Source organism: Rhinolophus sinicus, linkage group LG03 (genome assembly GCF_036562045.2).
Source record: "Rhinolophus sinicus isolate RSC01 linkage group LG03, ASM3656204v1, whole genome shotgun sequence".
NCBI lineage: Eukaryota > Metazoa > Chordata > Mammalia > Chiroptera > Rhinolophidae > Rhinolophus > Rhinolophus sinicus.
The window spans coordinates 151,656,579-151,682,501 of NC_133753.1; the positions used below are offsets into that span (position 1 = coordinate 151,656,579).

At 33.6% G+C, this 25,923-nt stretch overlaps 1 protein-coding gene across 3 annotated transcripts in view; it reads left to right on the forward strand.

The window, feature by feature from the left end:
* Positions 1 to 25,923, forward strand: part of CERT1 (ceramide transporter 1) — a 95,813-nt gene that overhangs the window by 43,875 nt on the left and 26,015 nt on the right. For all 3 annotated transcript variants that reach the window (XM_019728139.2, XM_074328817.1, XM_019728140.2), the window contains 5 exons: positions 3,948 to 4,055; positions 4,903 to 5,041; positions 10,059 to 10,142; positions 20,413 to 20,570; positions 23,545 to 23,637. In XM_019728139.2, coding sequence (XP_019583698.2) covers positions 3,948 to 4,055; positions 4,903 to 5,041; positions 10,059 to 10,142; positions 20,413 to 20,570; positions 23,545 to 23,637 — 582 coding nt within the window. The remainder of the gene's footprint in view (positions 1 to 3,947; positions 4,056 to 4,902; positions 5,042 to 10,058; positions 10,143 to 20,412; positions 20,571 to 23,544; positions 23,638 to 25,923) is intronic.

Consider the following 25,923-nt stretch of genomic DNA (forward strand, 5'->3'; position numbering starts at 1 on the left):
TGTAATACTCAATATATACCGATAACAAAAGATGAATACAAGTCACGTTTAACTTCTGCAATTACAAGAGGTGCTCAAAGTGGTTCCCATCAACGTCCAGACACTTCTGATTACAACGAACTACTGATTGAGCAATGTTGACCAAAGTGTCCACTTATATACATTTTTTTTGGCAGCCCCGGTATTCCTACAGTAATTGTATTTGAATTCTGTCTTACTAATTTTAGGTAGAATTTGGTGTTTTCAAAATACTATATTGATGTTTAAGTCTTGCATGAAGCAGGAAATTGAGAGGGTAGATTCATTTGGTTTTAAACTTCAAATTGTTTGGTAAATAAAATTTGCTTTCAATATAACATTTTGATTGTAAATTTTGGGGTCATTTGTATTTAAATGGGCCATTGAGATTAATTTCTTTAGAAATGAATGACATATAGTTATCAAAGTTAATTTCTGAAGTATGTTATATGTTTAACCTGTTACAGATAGAGTCTTCTTATTTTTTATTCCATCCTTATGTATTTAAATCTAATGAAAAACTTCACTAAACTAGTACAACAATTAAAATGTCAAAACACTACACTTAGAAAGTTAGCACTATTGTCAAAAATAATAAGAAACTACCATCAATAAAACAAAAAGGGATCCTACTAAATGGGAAAAGATATTTGCCAATGACATATCCGATAAGTAGTTAATATCACAAATTTATAAAAATACTCAACTCAACTCCAAAAAAACAAACAACCCAATTAAAAAATGGGCAGAGGACATAAAGAGACATTTTTCTAAAAAGGAAATACAGATGGCAAACAGACACATGAAAAAATGCTCAATTCAACCTCACTAACCATCAGAGAAATGCGAATAAAAACCACAATGAGATACCACCTCACCTCAGTCAAAATGGCTATCATCAATAAATCAACAAGTACTGGCGAGGATGTGGAGAAAAGGGATCCCTTGTGCACTGCTGGTGGGATTGCAGGTTGGTGAAGCCACTGTGGAAAACAGTATGGAGGTATCTCAAAAATCTGAAAATGGAACTACCTTGTGATCCAGCAGTTCCACTCCTAGGTATCTATCCGGAGAAATCCAAAAATAATTATGCACCCCTATGCTTATTGCAGCACTATATACAATAGCCAAGACATGGAAACAACCGAAATGCCCATCGGTAAACGACTAGATTAAGAAACTGTGGTACATTTACACAATGGAGTATTACACAGCCATAAAGAAGAAAAATCTTACCATTTGCAACAACATGGATGGACCTAGATAACATTATGTTAAGTGAAATAAGTCAGAGAAAGACAAATACCATATGATCTCACTTATATGTGGAATCTAAAGAAGAGAATAAGTGAATGAACTAATCAGAAACAGTTTCGGAGACATAGAGGAAAAACTGAGGGTTGCTAGATGGGGGGTGGGGATAAGGGAGAAGATGAGGGGATTAGAAAACAGTCGGTAACCACAAGATTGCCACAGGGTTATGAAACTTAATTTGGGGAATGTAATCAATAATGTTGTAAAGATTTTGTAGGGTATCCAATGGACACGTGTCTCATTAGGGAGACCACCTCAGGGATGATGTAGATGCCTGATCACTGCACTGTACACCTGAAGCTGAACAATAATGAATGTCAACTACAAATTTATATATATGTATGTATATACTTACAAGAAGCGGAGTACAGCATTAGGAATAGAGACAGTGGAAATGTAATGGCTGTGTGCGATGTCAGAGGGATAGTGGATGGGGGAAGAGGGGTTGACACAGTGTGAGGGATATAAATGATAAACGTCTAAGTATCACTTTGTTTTATGCACCTGAAACTAATAAAATTAAAAAAATAAAATAAAATAAAAAATAATAAGAAACTAAAGCTAGTTTAGGTAAAGAACGTAGCTCAATATGTTTGTTCCAGGACGTTATTTGATAGAAAGTCATTTCTTATAAATTATATGATAGTTGTAATTAGAGTTCTCTTTTGGTGGGATTCTGTTATATTGAAACAAGCTTACCTTTTTCTCTATATCTACTTTGTTGAGATACAATTTAACATTCTTAAAATGTATCTATTTTGATTGGACAGTTGAGTTTTGACAATTATACCCTGTGCTTTACAGTTTTTTTGTAGTCAGTGCCCCTGCTGCACCCTGGCCTGCTTTCTTTTGTCATAGAATAGTTTTGCCTTTTTAAAAATTAAAAACATCAATTTTCTTGAGGTGTAATTTACATACAATAAAGTACATGGCTTTACCCTTTCATTAATAGTTTCTCTGGTACCAAAATACTTATTTTGCATCATCGCAACGGCATTGCTTAGCTTTGAGATGTAGAGTGGTGTATAGTGGTGTAAGTCTTAGAGAAGAGCTTTGATTCCACATAAAGTTTACATGTAACTTGTTAGTAAATTAACAGTTAAGATATTGCAATACCTTTTATAGAGTATTTTATAACCAACATCATTAAAGTATGACAATTTCACTTTGACTATTTGTTGACCTGTATATACTGGAAGTTTGAATTTTAAGACTGCTTGTTTTCACATGGATGAATTTCTAGTGTCTGCCTGAAGATACTCATTTCTTTTTCATGAGTTGTTTTGCTACTTTGGTTATGGGTTCCTTCTCCTCCTTCCACCTACTAATTTTCTCCTCCTCTCCCTTTTCCTTGGAATATTAAACTTAAGTTAAATGAAGTGATACTGAACTGGAAAAATGTTTTGAACTAGTGTTTACATAAAAATAATAGCAAAATTTTATTTATTAATTAAATCAGTATAAAAGCTTGATATTCTTGTACCTAAAAAAACATTGTCCAATGAGAATAATACATGGGTAAACCAGTTTCTATATAGGAAATATAATGGATTTTCAGGAACCAGAGCATAGAAAATGTAGAATGTCAGTGGAAATATTTTCTGCAATACATTGTACTTAACTTTAATGATTCTTAATCTTGAAAATCAAGTAACCTAAAACAACTTCTAATTGCTGCTACTAGGTGTGATACCAAAAATGATTAAATGTTATTTTAGCATTTAAGTTCAATAACTAGGACTAAAATTATGCACAGTGCTTAAAAAAGAATAACAGTAGAAAGTAATCAGAGATCCTGACACTTGAGCCGGTGTCAGGTACTTAGAAGTTGTTTTTTTCAAATATTCAATTCCTTTGTCTATTTTATTGGTACTGCATTTGTCTTAGGGAGGGTGGAATATAAAATTGATGCTCTGATGGGTACCAACCCCATTAAAATTAGACAAAAGTATTATTACACTGCTAAGTCTACTTATACCCTATCATCCAACAGTTCAGTTTTTTTCCATGGTGTGATTACTTAACAGACTGGCAAAATTGAGAACTGTTTTTTGTGACATGAACCGTCGAGGTGGCTACAAAAATTAAAACGATAGTCTTCTTCCAGAAGATCCAAGTCCAGTAGTAATTATAAAATGTAAATATAATAATTGAGTGATAAATGCCACAATCATGGCATGTAAAAATGATTGAGAATACAGGCACAAATTGCCTGGTATAATAGGAAAGGCTCAATTGAGACAATCGTAAGTGATAGTGTTGGAAATTGTATTACAAAGAAATAGTACAGGAAGTTTTCCTCTTACTACCTTTTTTGCCCTTGTTCTATCCAACTTTTTTAACAACCTTATTATTTTATAGGAAAACGTCTGTTTTCTCTTAAGTATTTTCTCCAGTTTTATTGAGATGTACTTAACATATAACGTACTTAAGGTAATAAATATATATGTATATATACATAATGAATATATATATATACATATATACATAGTGAAATGATTATGACAGTAAGTTTAGTTAATGTCCATCATCTCACATAGTTACAGTTTTTTTCTTATGATGATTAGGTATTTTTTATTTAATTTTTTTTTCATGTAGTTTACTTTTCTTTTTAGACTGAATCTGGTTATGGATCTGAGTCCAGTTTGCGTCGACATGGCTCAATGGTGTCACTCGTATCTGGAGCAAGTGGCTATTCTGCAACATCCACTTCTTCATTCAAGGTTTGTGGTTGGGAATGCTTTAAGTTAAGGCTACATAAGTTGAATTTAATACAGAATGTTATGAACAGAACTTATTTGATAGTTTTTTGGAAGAGCTTTTCTACAATGTAATTTATTTGAAGTTGTTACAGAATAGTTTTTTAAGGGGTGAAATGCAGGACTCATACATATAGAAAATTAACACATGTCAAAGATTTTATTTCATTCATTAATAGATAAGATGTAAAGAAAAAAATTGGTTCAAAGGAGAACCTGAAGAATACCAAAATGCTTTTGCTAATATATACAAAAACTGGTCAGTATCCACAGATTAGTAACTAGCATATCACAACTGGACCCAAGTTCATTTGCATATCTATGAACAAGAATCATTTATATTACTCTCAGTTTTCTACTACTTAAAGAATTATAAAATAGCTCAAATAAAATGAAATCAGATACTTCTATATGATTAGACAACACCCTCTCCTAAAGGTTTCTAGATGCTAGAGGTTCCATAGATGACTCTCACCATTCTTTTGTAAGGATACCCAGTAATATTTTTACCCATTTCAAAGTCTTTCACAGTTTTTCCCCACAATGTCAATAATTTGAAAATAGTAAATGTTATATTAGTAAATTGTCAGGCTTATTTGTTGTTCTCTTATTTCCTTTAGGCTTATCACTAGCCATGTTAAGTTAATTTTAACAGGAATATTACATTAAGCTTGATAGCTCTCCCCATCACATGGCCCTCATTAGTAAGATGTAGACCTTAAAAGCTGATGAAATATCCTAGGACTAAATAAATTCAAGTTTTGTTAACTTGGATTACATCCCCCCACCCACCCCTTTTTGTGTTTTGCAGAAAGGTCACAGTTTACGTGAGAAATTGGCTGAAATGGAAACCTTTAGAGATATCCTATGTAGACAAGTTGATACTCTGCAGAAGTTCTTTGATGCCTGTGCTGATGTTGTCTCCAAGGATGAACTTCAAAGGGATAAAGGTTAATTAGGCTATTACCACTATTTTTACTTGGAGAATGAATGGATTTAAAGCCTCTTGATCTTAAAGGGTAATGTCTTTAACTGATAAAGGTAATTATAGTCACTTGCTGCAAACCCCCAATGTAACAGATTTCCGTGTCCATATAACTGTACTTTAGTAACATCTTAATTAATCTGATCACTCATACCAGATTCCATTGAAGATTTTTAAACTCTTTATTATATTTAAAAATATAATGTCTGTCATCTTGGTAATATGGGGCATTTTACATGGTTATGTCTAACAAATTTGCCCCATGATGAGTCTTAGAGACAAGCATAGGTTTATGTTAAATGCTCCATTCTGGAATCAGTTGATCTCTTTCCCCCTCTGTCTTTTTCCTCTCCTCCCTTCTTTCTCTTTTCACCTTTCTCTCCCTCTCCATCACTCTCCCTTCCTCGGCCTTTCTTACATGTAAGAAGAAAATAATAGTAGAGCTACATACACATTTGCAAATAGTTTTTAGTGATTTTTTTTTAAGAGAGATATCTTCAGTTAACTTAGTTTTAGTGTGTGTTTTCAACTTTTCCTTTGTTACTACTAAAGAGATTACTGATGTCAACATCTGTTCTTCAGTTTTTCTTACTTGCTCTGAAGGCAGAAATGAACTACTCACAGAATTATTACTAAATAGCACTAAGTTTATTCCTTGTGTAACTAGGTTGCTTGATGTTGTTTCACTTCTTGGTTTTATTAAGTGTATTTGATCTGAATTCAAATTCTTTCTATCTTCTCTGTTCTTTGTTCCCTTTTTCTGTGTTCTTTGGGATTAAGTAATTTTTTATAACTCTGTTTTTTTATCTCCTTTGTTTGCTTTTTAGTTATAACTCTTATTTTAGTGGCTACTTTAGGGTTTATAATATGCACATTTACCTTATCACAGTCTACCTTCAAGTAATAAACCCCACTTCAAGTAATATATCACAAATACTTTTCACTACCCCATTTGGATACTGTTTTCTGAAATCATTTCAAATAGTTCTTTCCCTCACCTCCATCATATTTCCCTCACTTGTATGTGCTGTCAGTACTCTACCGAATACTCGAAAGAACTTGCTGTCAATCTCCAGGGTTCTCATTCTATATAGCACTCTCCTCTTCAGTACTCTGTCTTTGTCTCTCTGGACTCTCAGCCCCATTTCTTCATCCAAAAGAGAGGACTGGACTCCTCCTGGGCTCCTCCTTACTCTACAGCTTGGAAACTCTACTAAGGCAATAAGTTGGACAATCATAGGGCTTCATTTGTTCCTAGACACTTGAGGATCACTTTGTTGCCTAAAAATCATTTCATTTATCTTGTCCAGTTTTTAGTTTCATGCTAGAGGGTAAATTCAGTTCTTTACTCCATCTTGGCCAGAAGAAGCCCACATTCTTCTTAAAATTTAGACAAAATTAACTAGTCTTGAAGTTCTTTATATTTCATACACTTCAAGTTTTTGGTTCTTTAACACTTAATGTTTATTTCTCTAAAAATAAAAGCAGTTGAACTTCTATTTCTCCTTCATTTATTAAAAATGTATATAATTGTTCATTGGAATTCACACAGATTGGTCCCAGCTGATACCATAATCTGCATAAGCTCAAGTCCCTTATATAGAATGGTGTAATATCTGCATGTAACATACATACATCTTCCCAAATGCTTTAAATCATCATCTCTAGATTACTTATAATACCTAATACAATATTAATGCTATGTAAATAGTTGTTATAATGTATTGTTTAGGGAGTAATGACAAGAAAAAAAGTCTGTACATATTTAGTACAGACAAAACCATCATAGGCCTAACTTATGTCGTACATGTCAGCAATAACATAACATTGTTTTACTTTAATATTTTTAATTCACGGATAGTTGAATCCATGGATGAGGAACCCACAATACAGAGGGCTGACTGTAAATACCCTTTTTATCAAATTAAACAGGAAACATCAGCTTTATTTCCTTACAAATATCCCTTTAAACAAAAACAAGATATATACAGTTGGATTCCTTGTTTATTTTTAAATGGCCCATATCAATAGCATATAGCATTTGAAGGACAGAAGTGATAATGGAAAGAGTAAAAGTTAGGATGCAATTATAACCATGTTGTATAGAAAATTTGAGTAAGGATTTTAAATACTATTCATGTTTGAATAAATAACAGTGATAGACTAATGCACCAGTTTGCTAGGGCTGCCATCATGAAGTACCATAGACTGGGTGGCTAAAACAACAAAAATGTATTTTCTCACAGTTCTGGAGGCCAGAAGTCAGATCAAGTTGTTGGCAAGGTTGGTTTCTTCTGAGGGCCATGAGGGAAGGATCTGTTCTAGGCCTTTCTCCTTGGCTTGTGGATGTCCTTCTTTCCCCTGTGTCTTTATATTGTCTTCTGTAAGTGTCTGTTTCCAAGTTTCTTCCTCTTATAAGGACACTGGTCCTATTGGACTAGGGCCCACCCTAATGACCTCATTTTAACTTGATTACCTCTTCGAAGAACCTGTCTCCAAATACAGTCACATTCTGAAATACAGGGGAATTAGGACTTTGAATTATGAATTTGGTAAGTGAGGGACAGAATTCAGCCCATAACAATTAATTTTTCTGTAAATGCTGTTTTAAGAAATACTGATGTTTTAAGAATACATGCTGGGTAAAGGTGAAGTAATGACGTGGACCTTCGTTTTCTACTTTGACTGTAGATTAGAGTTGCTGACCTGAGTCTAAGGATCTCTATAGGTGCACTTTCATTAAGTTATCAAAACTAAGTCTGTGACATATAGAATTTTAAGAATCACTGTTTTTCATTAAGTGTGTCATTGAAATGGTAACAGGAAACTCTCATTTTATTTTAGGTGATTATATAGGTTTTAGGTTTTCATATAAAATGTTTTATCAGAATTGTTAGTAAGGCAATCTTAACCTGACCACCACTTCCACACATACTTCAGTAAGGTTAATTAACCCTTTAAGATTTAGACACTCGGGGGTTACAGAAGTAGAAGGCATTACCTTTAATCTAAACATACTGCTTGATTTTAAAACAGGACATATATACGACGTTAAAGGAAAGGTTCTTCTAATCTTGCTCTTCTATTCATTGTCAGTTTGATGACTTGAAGCAGATTAACATTTCTCCATATCTGTTTCCTCAACTATAAAATGGATGTTATATCCAGCATATACGGTTGTGAGAATTAAATTAGACTATATATGTTAACACTGTGCTTATCAGTAAATACATACATACATACATACATACATACACACACATATACATACATAAAAGCTGCTATTATTAGTGTAGTTAATTTGCAGGGTTAAGGAAAGCAGGAATGTGCTAGATCCAGAGGTGGAATTCAGCATAATAGATGTGAGTGTTGGTGAAGGACACTGGTCTGATGGAGATGGAGGGTTTATATTAGCATAGTGGTTTCAGTTCATGTCATATTATCACTTAAAGGCGCTTCAGGGATGGACAAGGAGTACATGGCTGGGACAGGAAGGGGGAAGGCCACTCTTTTAGCCAGAGCAGCTCTTGTTTTCATCAGTTTTACATACTGATCATTAGGCTAAAATAAAAGGTTGAAAATCCTATTTGGTGGTGCTAGGCTATTGGATGGTCAGAGATATGAAAGTGAATCTTTAGTAATTCAAAGTAGATACTAATGAGATGAGTGAAGTGCAAACCTTTCTATATTTAAGAGCAGTTAATCCGAGTAATATTGAGTCAAGGTTAGAATCTTGTCTGATTTTGAATACTGATTTAAAAACAGAGGAGTGTGCTGTGTTAATGAATTTCTTAGAATTGACCATATTCACAAATGATTGATGAGACAATGAAGGTGCACAGAATCTGGGAATCTGATTAATCTTGGGTGAAGGTGTCTGCAGAGACTTCAGGATGGTTATTCGAGTCTGTAGGAATGATGGACTTAGAAAAGTGTCTGTCAGACATTGATATCAGTTAGCTGGGTAGAAATGAATAGTAGGTGTTAGTAGATAATAGTAGCTTATGATTTGAAAAAGTTGTTATAGATGAGTAGCAAAATTTTCAAGTGATGAAAAAATGAAATAGCCCAGTAATTAGAAAATGGCAGTACAGAATAAAGGTATTTTCCATGGGGATTCCTACCATTTAGTCAACGAAGGGAATAAGGATTAGGAATTGGCTTTGCATCTGTTGGAGAGACAGCTAAAGTAGATGATATGTTCTTTGTAGAGTCAAATTACCCCTGAGGTAAAGAGATATAGGCAAGAAGTATGACATTTAGAATGAAGATTCATTCTGCAGAAAGGGAGTTCCTCAAAAGATAATAAAATAAAGAAGCCATAAAAAAACTTGATAGAAAGCAGAGAATAAGGTTGGAGGCTGAGGTTTAGAAATTTGCATTAAGAGTGGATAAATAGTGCAGAGGATTTAAGTATGTTAGGCAGTAGAAAAGAGATGGTACACAGAACAGAGGTATGCAGAAAGAGAGAACACAGGAGATTTTTTTTTTTCTGGAATTGGGTTAAAGGGATGTCTAAACACAGACACACTGGGATTAATGAAAATTGATATCACATCCGTAGGCCATATTTTCCCTGCATATTCAGAAATGGTAAATTTCAGAACTCTCAGAAGCAATCTAAGGTATGCTCTGCATGGAGATTATCCCCTACAGTCCTGTTCAGCCCTTCTAGGCCTCTGGTAGAATTATGAAATTGCCCCAACGTAGGTAAGAAGAGACAAGAAGACTAAAGGACAAAATAATTCATATCTTCATACTATACCTTACACGAATAAGAGTGGGTACAGTTTTTATAATAATGTATTAAAGACATGCTATAGCATATTTTTTGGGCATACCTTGATAACCCCTGAAAATACAAAGATGAATGAGATCTGTACTGACAGAATCCAGGGTATATTGATTCAGTTAAGCATAAGAATAAACTGCTTAATTTCTATTTCCTTTCATACTAACATCCTTAAATATATTTTATTTAGTGGTAGAAGATGATGAAGATGACTTTCCTACAACACGTTCTGATGGAGACTTTTTGCATAATACCAATGGCAATAAGGAAAAGTGTAAGTAGTACATTTCTGCCTCTCGGCTGGGTAAAATATGCTTTCTAAAGTTATGTAATAACTAACTATATAACAAAAATAATTATCTGAGTCATTTTTAAAAAGCTGTCGAACTGCTGGAAATGGAATTTCTTCTGGAAAAGGCATGTAGGTAAAATACACATTCTGACATTAAATAATAATGATCGCTAATTATGTAACAAAGACTCATTCTAAATTCCAGACGTTGGCCTACTTATTTCAGTAGTAGTTACGAGAATCACTTTCTAGAACTGAAAAAGTTTATTTCTTAGGGGTTAGCACTGTAATAGAACTCAACTGTTTCTTTAGAATATATTTCTTTCTGTTTAATGTTCTTTTTACACTCCACTTAAAAAACAGTGTTGAAAAGTATGTTATATAAACAGTGTTACAGGAAAATTATTGAACTAGCTCTAATTTCACAGCACGGTTGTTTATAGAGCAAGGAACAAAGCAGTTTGTTTCATATACCAGTTTATTATTTGTTGCTCTATTTAGGATGGCTAACTCATTAAATAAAATTGTGAATTGTTCATTAGAAACCTGTGATTTGTGACAAAATGGATGAACCTGAAGGACATGATGCTAAGAGAAATAAGCTAAAGACAAACACTGCATGGCATCACTTGTATGTGGAATTTTAAAACAAAACCAAACAAATTAGAAACCTATGATTAACAGTCAGTGCTTCTGGTTTGACATGGCCTAAGAAAAAGCTGGAGTGGATTCCTAAAATTTTTTAAATTTACAAATAAGCCTTTGTGGAAAAAAATAAGTTAATCTAATTGTTATTTTTGCTGCACTTCTGATAGAATATGAAGTAAAATCCGTGACTATGGCATATTTTCAAATAATTTTTTAAAATTTATATGCATGGAAATAATCTGTTTCAGAGATGGGAGTTTCCATTAAAGTAAAATTTAATGCTTTTCTCCCCCATCTTTTCCTTCTTTCCTCTTCTTGTTTCTTATTTTCACATGGCTCTCTACTTTTTCCTTATAACCCACACCTCTCCAAGTTTGCACAATACTAGCTTCTTAGTTCAAAGTTGTCCTTATAACTTGGGACTGAAATGTTGAATCTTATCCAGATTTATATATCTTTATGGAATTAAAGGCTTATTTTGGGGAAGTTCTTTTTGTTACATTTTAATTTCACAATGAATAATCTGCTTTAATAGAAACAAATATTTCAAAAAATATTTTATTTGAATATTGGGGAAATTATTGAAAGAAATTGGAAAACTTACAGGTCCAATCTTCCATTCCACATATACTCAGCTACCACACCTACATTCCTCAAAAGAGAATGGAAGCTTATTTTCTGTAGAAATTGAACTGGAGAGTTCTAGATTCAGGAATACCTGGCACAGCAAAATATAGGAGTATTGGTCTATCAATAAAATTTACACACTGATTATTGAAATCTAAGAGTCTCACCATTTTTCTTATCTCCAAGAACTCTGGGAGCCAGGGACTATGAAAGTTTACATACTGAAAGATGCAATCCCCAGCTCCCTCTTCTTACTCTGTTTCAAGAATACCTATCAACCAGACATGTATTTTCTGGTACAGAATTAGAAGGTAAATCTGAAGACACTGAATGGACACAGAGAAAGAAGACCTATAAATAGAGATTTTCAAGGGTCCATCATGAAAGAGCTGTCTTACTACCAGATCATCCTTTGAAGTCCACTAGTTTAAAAGCCCTGCTGGTATACACGGTGTTTCCAGTACCTAACTCTTAAAGGTGAATAGTTAGCCAGATATCCAGACATTTGAGGAAAGCCTCTAACATCTCTTTTTTGAAGAGAGACTTGAAACCAAGCATTGCAATACAGGGTTGTTACTGTCATTTAGAAAAATATCCTACACAAGATGTCTCCATAATTTTTTAAATCATGAGTCATGTTTTAAGTACACTTGTGGAATTCACTGTCTAAAAAATTGCTTTCTTAGTGTTGATAGAAATTAACTCTTGTTAATCACCATAGATGGAAAGTAACTTCCTATGCCTAACCTCTAGAAATAAATTAGTCAGAATTATTGTATATAACCTGGTAATGTAAGCAGAACGTGTAGTCTTTAAATCTGGTACAACTTGTGTTTAGGTAGTCTGTGATTAGAGTGTGTCACTCATCTCTCAAATACTGACAGGGTCTTAGTGCTAGATCTCAGTGGCATCTTCAAAAAATTGTAGTGAGTCTCACCACTAAGGCTATCATTAAAATTAGGTTTACATCACATACTGTGATAGTATATTAAAGTTTTAAAAATTTAGAACTAGCTTGCCAACCTGCTACTAAACGGTAACTATTATAAGAATAGGGTTGGGGTGGGGGTAGTGAAGACTCGAGCAGGAGTAAAACTTCCAGAGATTCTAAGCTGAGAAAAAAGGCAATTAAAGTAGTTTGAAGATTAGATCAGAGGAGACATTTTTGAATAAGAAAATACCTTTCTGGGCCGGCCTGGTGGCTCAGGCGGTTAGAGCTCCATGCTCCTAACTCCGAAGGCTGCCAGTTTGATTCCCACATGGGCCAGTGGGCTCTCAACCACAAGGTTGCTGGTTCAACTCCTCAATTCCCGCAAGGGATGGTGGACTCCGCCCCCTGCAGCTAAGGTTGAACATGGCACCTTGAGCTGAGCTGCCTCCCAGATGGCTCAGTTGGTTGGAGTGTGGGCTCTCAACCACAAGGTTGCCAGTTCAATTCCTCAACTCCCACAAGGGATGGTGGGCAGCGACCCCTGCAACTCAAATTGAACATGGCGCCTTGAGCTGAGCTGCCACTGAGCTCCCATGAGCCATCTGGGACTACAAGGTTGCCAGTTTGACTCCCGCAAGGGATGGTGGTCTGTGCCCCCTGCAACTAGCAACGGCAGCTGGACCTGGAGCTGAGCTGCGCCCTCCACAGCTGAGATTTGAAGGACAACAACTTGACTTGGAAAAAAGGCCTGGAAGTACACACTTGTTCCCCAATAAAGTCCTGTTCCCCTTCCCCAATAAAATCTTTAAAAAGAAAAAAAAAAAGAAAATACCTTTCTTAGTTAAAAACTTCAAAAGTTCTAGATCATGGTAAAAGGACTATTTACCTCAATCTTCTGTGAACAAAGTTCTTATTTACCTCTAATGTAAATTTTCTTGTTATTACATTTTATACCATTTAAATTTATATTTCTAGAGAAAGAAGGGGAGATTTTATGGTGATAAAAGGGTCAATCCATCCAAAAGCTATAATAATTACACACATAGTTGCATGTAACACAGAGTCCCAAAGTACATCAAGCAAAAACTAACAAATTGAAGAGAAAAAAAGACGATGAAAATTCAATAGTAGTAATTTGAGACTTCAATACTCAACTTTCAGTAATGGATAGAATAAAAAGATAACAAGGAAATAAAATACTTGAATAGTATAAACAAACAGACCTAGTAAACATCTACATAACACTCCACCCAACGATATGTATTTTTCTCAATTACACATGAAACCATCTTCAGGATAGACCTTATGCTTGGCTGTAAAACAAGCTTTGATTAATTTAAAAGTACTGAAATCATACAAAATATGTCCTCCAACCACAGTGGACTGAAATTAGAAATCAATAACAGATTTGCAAAATTCACAAATATGTAGAAATTAACACACTCATAGATAACCAGTGGGTCAAAGTAGAAATCACAAAGGAAATTAGAAAATACTATGAGATGAATGAAAGAAATACAACACACCAAAATTTATGGGCTGCAGCTAAAGCAATAGTTAGAGGGAAATTTGTAGCTAGATCACCTTTATTATAAAATAAAGAATCAAAAAGCAACACAGAAAATCAATGAAATTACAAGTTGGTTCTTTGTAAAGATCAAACTGATAAACTTTTAACTAAACAATCAAGAAAAAAAACAGGAGACTCAAATTACTAAAATCAGAAATGAAAGGAAGGACATTACTACTGACTTTATAGAAACCAAAAGGGTTATAGGGGAGTGCTATGAACAAATGGATGCCAGCAAATTTGATAACTTAGATGAAATGGGTGAAAGTCCTAAAACTATTGAAACTGATTCAAGAAGACATAATAAGTACAGTTAGTAATAAAGAAAAGCCCAGGTTCAGATGGCTTCACGGGTGAACTCTACCAAACATTTAAAGATGAATTAATACTAGAACTTCACAAATTCTTTCCAGAAATAGCACAGAAGACAAGTTTTACCTTGATACCAAAACCAGACAAAGATATCACAAGAAAAGAAAACTGCAGACCAGACAAAGCTATCACAAGAAAAGAAAACTACAGTTCAGTATCTCTTATGAATATGCATACAGATCCTTAATAAAGTACTGGCAAACTGAATCTAGCAACATATAAAAAGGATTATACACTATGACCAGATGGGATTTATCCCAGAATGCAAGGTTAGTTTAACATTTGAAAATCAATTAATGTAATAATCATATCAACAGAATACAGGTCAAACCAGTTATCATCTCGGTAGACGCTGAAGATGATCTGACAGAATCTAATGCCCTTTCATGACAAGACCTAGGAATGGACACCCTGATAAGAAGTATCAATGAAAACCCATCGTTAACGTCACACTTAATGGTAAAAGATTGAATGCTTTCCCCCTAAGGTCAGGAACAAGACAAGCATGTCCATTCCTGTCAACTGTTCATATACTAGCAATGAACAATGTGAAAATAAAATTAAGTAACCAATTTCAGTTATAGTGGCATCAGGGGTTAAGTACTTATGAATAAATTTAATGAAAGAAGCTCAAATTTTATACTATGAAGACTATAAAGCATTATGAAAATATTAAAGAAGACCTAAGTAAACATAAAGATATCCCATGTTCATGGATCGGAAGACTGAATATTGTTAAGAATTCAGCATTCCCCAAATTGACCTATATAGATTCAGTGCAGTCCTAACCAACCAAAATCCCAGGTAGGTTTTTTGCAGACATGGACAAGCTGATCGTTAAACTCATATGGAAATGCAGATGACCCAGAATACCTTAAAATGGTCTTGAAATAAAGCAAAGTAGGAGGACTCACACTTCTGATTTCATAACTTACTATGAAAGCAACCGTGAAGTGTGGTACTGTCGTAAGGAGAGACATACAGATCAGTGGAATAGAAGTGAGAGTACAGAAATAAACCACAATACATCAGTTTTTCACAAGAGTGCCAGACAATTCCGTGAGGAAAAATAGTCTTTTCAACAAGTAATGCTGGGCAGCTGGATGTCCATATGGAAAAAAATGAAGTTGAACCCCTACTTCACACCCAATACAAAATTAAAATGAATCAAAGAGCTAAAACTATAAAGATCTTAGAAGAAATATAGAAGTAAATCTTAATGACCTTGGGTAAGGCAAAGCCTTATATATGAAAACAAAAGTAGAAGTGAAAAAAAAAAACAGATCAATTGATCTTTATCAAAATCAAAAACTTTCTATGCTTCAAAGAGCACTATTGAAAAAAACTGAAAAGATAACCCATAAAATGGGAGAAAACATTTGCCAATTATACTCATATATCTGATAAAGAATTTTTATCTAAAATATGTAAAGCACACTCACAAATCTATAATAGACTGATACCTCAATTTAAAAATGGGCAAATTATCTAAATAGACATTTCTCCCAAGCTATACAAAGGCCAGTAAGCACATGAAAAGATCCTCAGCATCATTCGCCATCAGGAAAATGCAAATCAAAACCACAGTGAGATAACACTTTGCACCTACTAGGCTAGCTGTAATCAGAAAGAGAAATAATAACAAGTGTTGGTAAGGATGTGGAGAAATTAGAACACTTTCATACACTGCTGGTGAGAATGTAAAATTGTGCAGCTGCTTTGAAAAATAGTCTTGCAGTTCCTCAACAGGTTAAACATAGAGTTACCATTTGATCTAGCAATTCCTGTTTTCATTCAGGAGAAAAGAAAACATACATCCATGTAAAAACTTGTATATGAATGTTCATTGCCGCGTTATTCGTAGCAGTCAAAAAGTGGAAATAACCCAAACTGTTCATCTACTAATGAATGGAAATGTGATATAACCATGCAGTGGAACATTTTTTGGCCATGTAAAGAATAATGTACTGATAACCTGCTATAACATGGATGGACCTTGAAAATATGCTAAGTGGGAGAAGCCAGTCACAAAAGACCACTTATTGTTCATTTATATGAAATATTCAGAGGTAAATGATAGAGGCAGAAAACAGATTAGTGGTTGCCTAGGGCTGGAGGTGGGGATAGAATTGGGGAAGATGGGAAGTACCTGTGCATGGGATTTTTAGGGATGGTTCCTCAAAACATTTTAACGTTGATTGTGGTGATGCCTGTACAACTATGAATATACTAAAAACCCATATAATTATACTTGTCAAATGAATCAATTTTATGGTATGTGAATTATATCTCCATAAAACTGTTAAAGACTAAAAAAAAGTGATTTAATGCTGTTAGATGTTTGGCCTCTGGTTTAGATTTAACCAATCTAAAGTAAAAAAATCCCTCTTTTTAAATCTGTATTTCTTATGATTAAATTGTATTAAATGTTGAAGATGACCACTTACGGATTTTTATATTTATTAATTTTCCAATTCCCATTTAACTATATTTCTAACTATATTTTCTGACCAGTTCTCTAAATCTATTCCTGTTTTGTAAGTAATATACAAGAGATGTCATGTCATCTACTATATAAAATGATAACGATAAGTTATTAACTAATTTATCAAATCAAGGTATACTGTTAATGAAAACCCCTGAGAGGAAATTCAGCGTTAATACTACTCAAGGAGACATGAGTACTATCCTGTCCTTTTCCACCACCTAGTTTGGGTGCACATGCCTATATGTTAATTGCCTAAAAAAAGAATTTGGACCACAAATTACTTTTCATCCCCTTTTAGCTCTCAGATTTTTCTTGTGAGAATATTTTTAATTTAGTTTTTTAGCCAACTATATCTTATTTTATTAAAATAATTGTCAGTAATGGACCGGTAGTTCCAAACCAAGTGATTGTTGACCTTAGTATAACTGATATCAGAGTCATAATCTTTAGCCACGTTTCTTCTTTATCATAGTAAACAGGAGAGGAGATACTGAAATAAAATTGCCGTCCTGTGTGTTCAGAAGGACTTGTCCACTATTTTTTTTCTGCCCCTATGTGTGTATGTACACGCATTTGGAATAATTCATGAAGAAAGGAAAAACTCACCACAGAAACGGGTTTCCCCCCCTTAGATTGCCTACTTTTCAAAATAGTGTGTTTGAAAGTCTTAATGAAATGAAGAGATTACAAATCTCTTGGCTTCTATCAGCATTTGTTTTTATATTTGACATGTTAATATTAGCTTACAGGTTCCTTGATTGAGTGTTAGTACCTTTAAAAGATTTTTGAAGTACATCAAGTCAGAGGTCAACTAAAAGAAATGTAAATCTGACGGACAATCTTTGGAACCTAAGTACTTACAATCTAGATTTAGACGTTATTTTTGTAATTTATTCCATTTCTGCCCTTCCTATGCATGGTTGCACTCTCATATTTTCAACTTTTTTTACTACAGTGTTATCATTTCCCCAGAGATAACTAAAGCATATCACCTTGTCTCTTTAAGATAGTCTTTCCTTGTTTTCAGCTGAGACATTTAGATAAGTATGCTCATCTAAAATTATCGAGTACTTTGCGGTTTTGCTTAAGGTTTTCCATCAGGATCTATATAGTTTTAAATATAAGGTATAAGAGACTTGGAGCAAAAATCAAAATAACCAATACTTAGCGTAGCCCAATGGATGATTAAACTAAGATGCGGTTTTGTCTTCATGAATTTGTTTCCTAACAGATGTAACATGAGAGAAATTTATTTCAGAGACCTTACTATGTGTGAGACACTAAACACATGTTGAAAATAGCAGCTGTTTGAAAGCTCAAAAATCTGTTACATAACCCCTGTATTCTGAAAAGGATTTCAGGTGGCTGCTTCCAAAAGTAGTAAATGCAGTAGACTTTTTTCAGACATTTATTGTTGCTTTTTTATCTCCTACTGACTCTTAAGTCTGTAAATTCGCAAACATTTAGCTGGGAGGACCCATTATTACAGTTGCACACTTTCTCTTACATAGGATACAGATGACTTAATTTCTAAGTTGATTAATAAAAACAATAGTTTATAAATAAAACTACAATCTTAGTAAGCTTAATAGAAAATATAGAAGTTACAATGATAGAAAGGAATTTCAGAAAATAAAAGTTTTTAACAGCTTTATTGAGATATAATTAACATACAATACACCGTACACATTGAAGTATACAGATTGGTAAGTTTTGATGTTATCATGATGTTATCACCAGAATCAAAATCGTTATCATGTCTATCACCCTCAAAAGTTTCCTCCATCCCCTTTGTCATCCCTTCTCCCCCTCTCCAAATAACCCCCGATCTCATTTCTGTTACTATAGATTAGTTTGCATTTCTAGAATTTAATATAAATGGACTTATACAGTTTGTGTGGGTTTTGAGATTCATCATTGTTACCATATGTATTAGTGTTTGATTTCTTTTCAGTGCTGAGTAGTATTCCTTTGTGTTGATACCAGCACAATTTGTGTATCTACTCACCTGTTGGTGGACATTTGGTTTGTTTACAGTTTTTGGCTATTTCAAATAATGCTGCTGTGAACATTCATGTACAAGTCTTTTTATGGGCATAATTTTTATTTGAGGTAAATACTTAGGAGTGGAATGGCTAAATCATGTGGCAGGAGTATGTTTAACTTTTATAAAAACTGCCAAACTGTATTTCACCAGCCATATATGAGAGTCCCAGTTTCTCCAAATCCCAATGACCAACCCTTGGAATGGTCAGTCTTATGAAATTTTAGTCTTCTAATAGGTGTATAGTGGTATCTCACTATGGTTTTTAATTTGCATTTCCCTGGTAATTAATGATACTGAGCATCTTTGCATGTGCTTACTTGCTCTTTATATCCCTTTGGTAAAGTGTATATTCAAATCTTTTGTCCAATTTTTTTATTGGGTTATATATTTTCTTATTTTTGAGTTTGGGAATTACAATATACTGTATTCTATGTTGTAGCATAGAATATACTATATAGAATATTCTATATAAATATCCTATATTAATACATAGTATATATAAAGGATACAAGTTCTTTATCAGACATATGCTTTACAAAGATTTACTCCCAGTGTGTGGCTTGTCTCTTCACTCTTTTAAAAAAAAATTTTTTTAAGAATAGAAATCATATATATTTAAGGTGTACAGCATGATGATTTGGTATACATAGTAAAATGATTACTGTGGTCAAACTAACATCATCTCCTCACATAGTTACCATTTTTTTGTGTGTGATAAGAGCATCTGAAATCTGTCTTAGCAAATTTCTAGTATTCAGTACCGTATTATTAACTATAGTCATCATGCTGTATATTGATAGATCTCTAGACTTACTCATCCCACATAATTGCAATTTTCATTCTTTTAACCATGCCTTCAGGAGCAGAAATTCTAAATTTTGATGCAGTTTATTATTTGTTCTTTTATGGATTGTACCTTAGCTGTCATAGCTACATACGAGTTTTTAAAGTTGAAAGTATTATTTATAAGAGTTCTATTGCAGTGGTTTCTTATTAGCTAATAGTATAAGATGTCATGCTCTCTTGTTTGCATCTTGTGAGTTTTAAGATTTTTCATTTCATTCAAAGGCTTACTCTTATTAATATTATAAAATGTAAACATAAGAACTATTTAATGTGAACATTGGTCCTGGACTTAAATTTGGACATTTATTTAAAATTTTTATATTGTCTTACTCAATTTTGCAATTTATCTTCAGATATTTTTTAAATTCTAGGTTTCTCAAAATGTAATGTAGTTCTTGCCATAAATAGGTCCTTCTTGAAGCTGTCAGAGTATTACTGTTATAGTATTACTCCTCCTAGCACATTATTCACTCGGTACAGCACAGCAAATAGATTTCAGGAAATAGAATCCAGAAAAAAGGACTTGAAAGTTCATCTAGTGCTACAAGCTTCTTTGCTCATAGATTATGGATGGAAATTTTTAAATGTTGGTCAACAGGAGGGAAATTATATTCAAATGGCAGCTCTGACTTACTAATTTTCTGAGCATTTTCTAGTATTAAGTTGTGGTGAAGAATTATTTCTTCGTTAGAAAGATTTTCAGTAGATAACTTTCTTTTTCAGTATTTCCACAGGTAACACCGAAAGGAATTAATGGTATAGACTTTAAAGGAGAAGCAATAACTTTTAAAGCAACTACTGCTGGAATCCTCGCTACACTTTCTCATTGTATTGAACTAATGGTAAAACGTGAGGACAACTGGCAAAAGAGAATGGATAAGGTAAGATGGTATTTTCTTCCTTTTAAAAAATAATCAGATTTTATTTAAGTTTTATATGTGGATTGAACATTTAAACCAAACTGACTTCTTATGGCATTGATATAATAGAAGTAGGAGGTGTTACTACTCCTCTGAAACTTTGTGGGCATCTTAAACTCATTTTTCTAATGAGATTTACCACTTAAGTATTTAGTTACTGTACAGTATGCATTCTTGATAGATTTTCATATAAAAATGTTTGGAATATTAATAGTAATGCTTGGGAATAGAAGTGATGTGCCATATAACATTACCTAGCTTTATTGTATGATATATGAAACTGCATTTAAGTTATATGAACTAACTTAAACACCAGTTTATAAAGTTAAGCGTTAACTTATTGCATTCATACATGGTGCTGTTCATTGAACATTTGTTTCCTGTTCACCTTTTCTGACCTTTGTTTAAACTGCAGTACTGAGTATATTACAATATGAATCTTTAGTTTCTAGTGTGAAGTATGGCTTAGTGAATTTGTTTAATAGGAAAACTTCTGTTTATTATTCAACGTCTGTAAAATAGTAAAATGTTAGAACCAAAACGTACATTGGGGAATTTAATTCTAGTCCAGTGCCATCATTTTATAGAATGAACTGAGGCCCAGAGACTTGTGCAGAAGTGTTAAGTAGCATAGTTAGAAGAATTTTACTCTCTCCTATATTTCAGCTCTGCATACTAGGCCAGACATCAGTCAGAATCTTCTCATTCATAAGTGAGGCATATTGCTTACAGTTTTTGAAGGTCTTATCAGGTTGAACAGGACACTAAGGAAAGCAATATCATCACTGATGTAATGGCAGAATGGACATAGGATTTGAATATCACTTTGTATTTAAGAAGGTCCCTGTGTTTAGAAAAAAAGAGAGTTGTTCAGAATTCTCAAGTGCAGGTAACAGTAAGCCCTATTACCTAGCAATATGTATTCTTTGAAAACAGGCAATGGAAACATTCATTTAAGGTACAAACATTTCATTATTGTTCTAGAGTCGAACTATTCTATATTCAGAGATTTCAGCTCTATAACAGTATGTATCAAATTGAATTTTTAGAAGATTCCCTGTGCACACAAAAAAGTAATGTATTGAGAAAACAGGAAAACCCCTTAAATCTATTAGACTGATGGTTCAAGAGAATCATTTAACTCATCCCAACTAGCTTATTTAAAAATATTTTGTCTTTAGTCTTTTTATCCTTCACTAAGGGACCATCATCATCTGTGATATCTAACCACACTGAAAAATTTCTATTCATTTAAGATACTTGCTTATGTTAATAGACTCACATGTGTGTAATTTCACATGCTTTTTCACTTCCCCCTAAGTCTTTTTAATACTACTGTGCTGTGTGTTTTTGCTGCAAAAAACACATTAGATCTGATTGTCCAGCTAGGTCTTATTTTCGGGGAAACACTGTACACACAGTGAAATGCACCAATCTTAAGTGTACTGCTTGATGATTTTTGTACATTTATATATGCCCCTATAACCACCACTCAGATCAAGGTACAGAATTTCTATAGCACCCCAAAAAGTTCCCTCATTCCCCTGCCTAATCATACCACCACCTTAAGAGGTGACCACAGTTCCAATTTACAGGATCACAGATTAGTTTTGTCTGTTCTTGGACATCATATAAATGGAATCATACAGTGTATATACTCTGTCTTTTTCCCCCCAACAGTGACTGTGAGATTCATTCATGTTGTGGCATTTAGTGGTAGTTTATTCTTTTTTATTATTGTATAGTATTTCCTTGTATGACTTCAATTTGATTATCTCTTTTTCCTGTTGATGGACATTTAGGTTTTTATATTTGGCTATTGTGAATAAAGCTGCTGTGAACATTCTTGTACATATCTTGTACATATGCACTCATTTCTTTGGGCCTATACCTAGGAATACAATTGTTGATTCATGGGGCATATGCTTTGCTTTAGCGGATATTGGCAAATAATTTTATAAAGTGATTATATCCGTTTAAACTCACACCAGCAATAGATAAGAATTCCAGTTGCTCTTCATGCTTGACAACAATTGGTACTGTCAGTTTTTTATGTGTGTTTATTCTGTTTTATTTTTTAATTTTTAGCCATTCTGACAGGTCTATAGTCCCATTTTCTCTTGAGTATACAAAAAGCACTTACTCTTTGGATTAATGAACTAATTCATTGATTTGCACTAGTTTTATTTCAAACAGTATTTAGAAATGGTTAGCTTTGTATGAGTTCAGTGTAGACTTTTTAGCCCTTAAATATTTAAGGTAAGGCATTTGAATTAAGCCATTCGGTTCTTTACAAGATTGTTGGACTTCAGTATCACAATTTGATGCAGTGCAGCCCATTGTAAAAATAAGTTTGAGATTGGCCAGCCTTTTTCTTTTAAGTGTTGACCTTGGGTCTTTTAACCTTTTAAAATTGAAGACAGTGTCTATAAAAGGAGGATTAAAGTAGAAATCTAAGCTCTTTATCAGCTCAAAAATAGTTTTAACCAGCAGTAGGAAAGTATAAAAAATGTATCTTTCTTAGAATATATTTTAGCATTCATTGATTCCATTTATTGAATTATTTTCTTCCTGGCATCCATTACATTTCTTTATTTATAACAAAATAAATATTGCTTTTATTGGGGGGAAACAAACACATGAATATATTGTAGGCATTTCTCTGGTACTAATTTATCTTTTGGAACATAAGCTACTTTAATAGTTACTTAATCCATTTAAATACATAATCTACCTATTAGGTGATCTTAATGGTTATTAAAATGGTAGCTTGTATGTAATATGTATCCTAGAAAAAAAGTGTTTTCTTGGGCACAATACTTATTTTTCATAGGAGTGGAGTTATTTTTTGGCCAAATCGTAAAATTTTGGTGAAATGCAGAGAAAATCCCCACTTCAAATGATAAATTTTTCACTTGCTTTCTTTTAAAAATAGGAAGCTGAAAAAAAAAGAAGACTGGAGGAAGCATACAAAAATGCTATGATAGAACTTAAGAAAAAATCCCACTTTGGAGGACCAGATTATGAGGTATGAAGTTTTGATGTTGGAAAGAGACACATGGGCCATATCTGTCACAAAAGTGATAATTTTTAAATAATACTTTTTAACCTTTAAATATTCTAAATATATAATTCTTCAGTATTTATTTTAATTAAATATATATTCCATAATATATAAAGGCTAGGCTTACTCTAAAATAGATTATTTTTTTTTTAGTGCCTACAAAGTTTAGTATAGGCGTTAAAAGGCACATTATTAGACCTGTCCATTTTATAAGACAAGTTTTTATCTCACCTGTGAGGATGATAACTTTTAATGTTATCTTCTAACTAATTTTTTTTTTTAATAAAAGCAACCAGTGGAGGAAAAACCTGAGTACTTAATACAGACAAAAGATTTTAGTCCATGCTATATATTGTGAGGTCGTATCCACAGCAGAGCAGGAACTGTTCTGATTGCCTTGCCTTTATGTTTGAAAATGTGTGAAACCAACTTCTTTCCCTTTTTGTTTATTTGTTAAGCAATTAATATAATCTTCCTCTCCATACACACACACATACATTAAAATTTATAAGCTATTTTTCTACCTTATTTCTTTAGAGGAAAAAAAAGTGTAAGAAATATATCTGGAAGTTGTCATTAACATTGTTGGTATTCCTGAAAAGAACATTTCTTTAAATGGAGTAGCAAGGAGTATTATTAAGACAGAAGTAGGATGATAAAAGTTATAATTAGATTATTTTTAAGAAAACAGAAGAAAAATTTCTTGTCATTTTTATTCTATAAAGGGGTAAAAAAGAGCTATTGACTATTTTTATGTTGGAATTGATTGAGGAAAAAAGCTGCTGTTTTGACTATTTTTAATGTTGGAATTAATGAAAAATAAAGCGCTGATATTGACTGAATATTTTTTTTGTGATGGACTTGATTTCTAACTGGAAATCCATAATGACAAAACTTGAGCTATAATATTTTAAAGTCATTAAACTATCAATTCATTCCTTCTGTAATGTAAAAAACTATCTAATTAGCTATTCTCTACATTTTTTTTTTTTTTAAAGATTTTATTGGGGAAGGGGAACAGGACTTTATTGGGGAACAATGGTCAAATTGTTGTCCTTTCAATCTTAGTTGTGGGGGGTTCTGTTCAGCTTCAAGTTGTTGTTCTTTCAGTCTTAGTTGTGGAGGGCACAGCTCAGCTCCAGGTCCAGTTGCCGTTTTCTAGTTGCAGGGGGCACAGCCCACCATCCCTTGCCGGAGTCGAACCGGCAACCTTGTGGTTGAGAAGACAGGCTCCAACCAACTGAGCCATCCGGGAGCTCAGCGGCAGCTCAGCTCAAGGTGCCGTGTTCAATTTTTTAGTTGCAGGGGGCGCTGCCCACCATCCCTTGTGGGAGTCGAGGACTTGAACTGGCAACCTTGTGGTTGAGAGCCCACTGGCCCATGTGGGAATCAAACTGGCAGCCTTCGGAGTTAGGAGCACAGAGCTCTAACCGCCTGAGCCACCGGGCCGGCCCAATTCTCTACATTTTTTAAAAAACGAAATTACCAAAATATAAGCTATTTTAATTTTTGTTCTGAAGCGAAGCAGATTGTTTTGCCATTTTAGGGTTATTTGAGGGTAAGATTTCATTCTTCTTTATGGCCGAGTAATACTCCATTGTATAAATGTACCACAGTTTCTTAATCCAGTCATCTATTAGTGGTCATTTCAGTTGTTTCCATGTCTTGTCTATTGTGAATAGCGCTGCAATAAACATAGGGGTGCATATGGATGGACCTAGAGAACATTATGCCAAGTGAAATAAGTCAGACGGAGCAAGACAAATACGATATGATCTCACTTATATGTGGACTCTAAAGAATAGAATAAATGAGCAAACTAAACAGAGATAGTCTTAGAGATATAGAGAAAAAACTGATGGTTGCTAGATGGGAGTGGGGTGGGGATGAGGGAGAAAGTGAGGGGATTAGAAAGCACAAATTGGTAGCCACAGTATTGCCACGGGCATATGAAACAATTTGGGGAATATAATCAATAGTGTTGTAAAGATTTTGTAAGGTGTCAGGTGGGCACTTGTCTTATTAGGGAGACCAATTCATGGACGGTGTAGATGCCTGACCACTGCACTGTACACCTGAAGCTGAAGCTGAATAATACTGAATTCAGCTATATACAATATATAATTTAATATATATTGAATATATATAAGTCAACTATAATTTAATATACATAAAGTCACGGGATGTGGAGTACAGCGTAAGGAATAGGGTCAGTGGAATTGTAACAGCTATATACAATGTCAGAGGGGT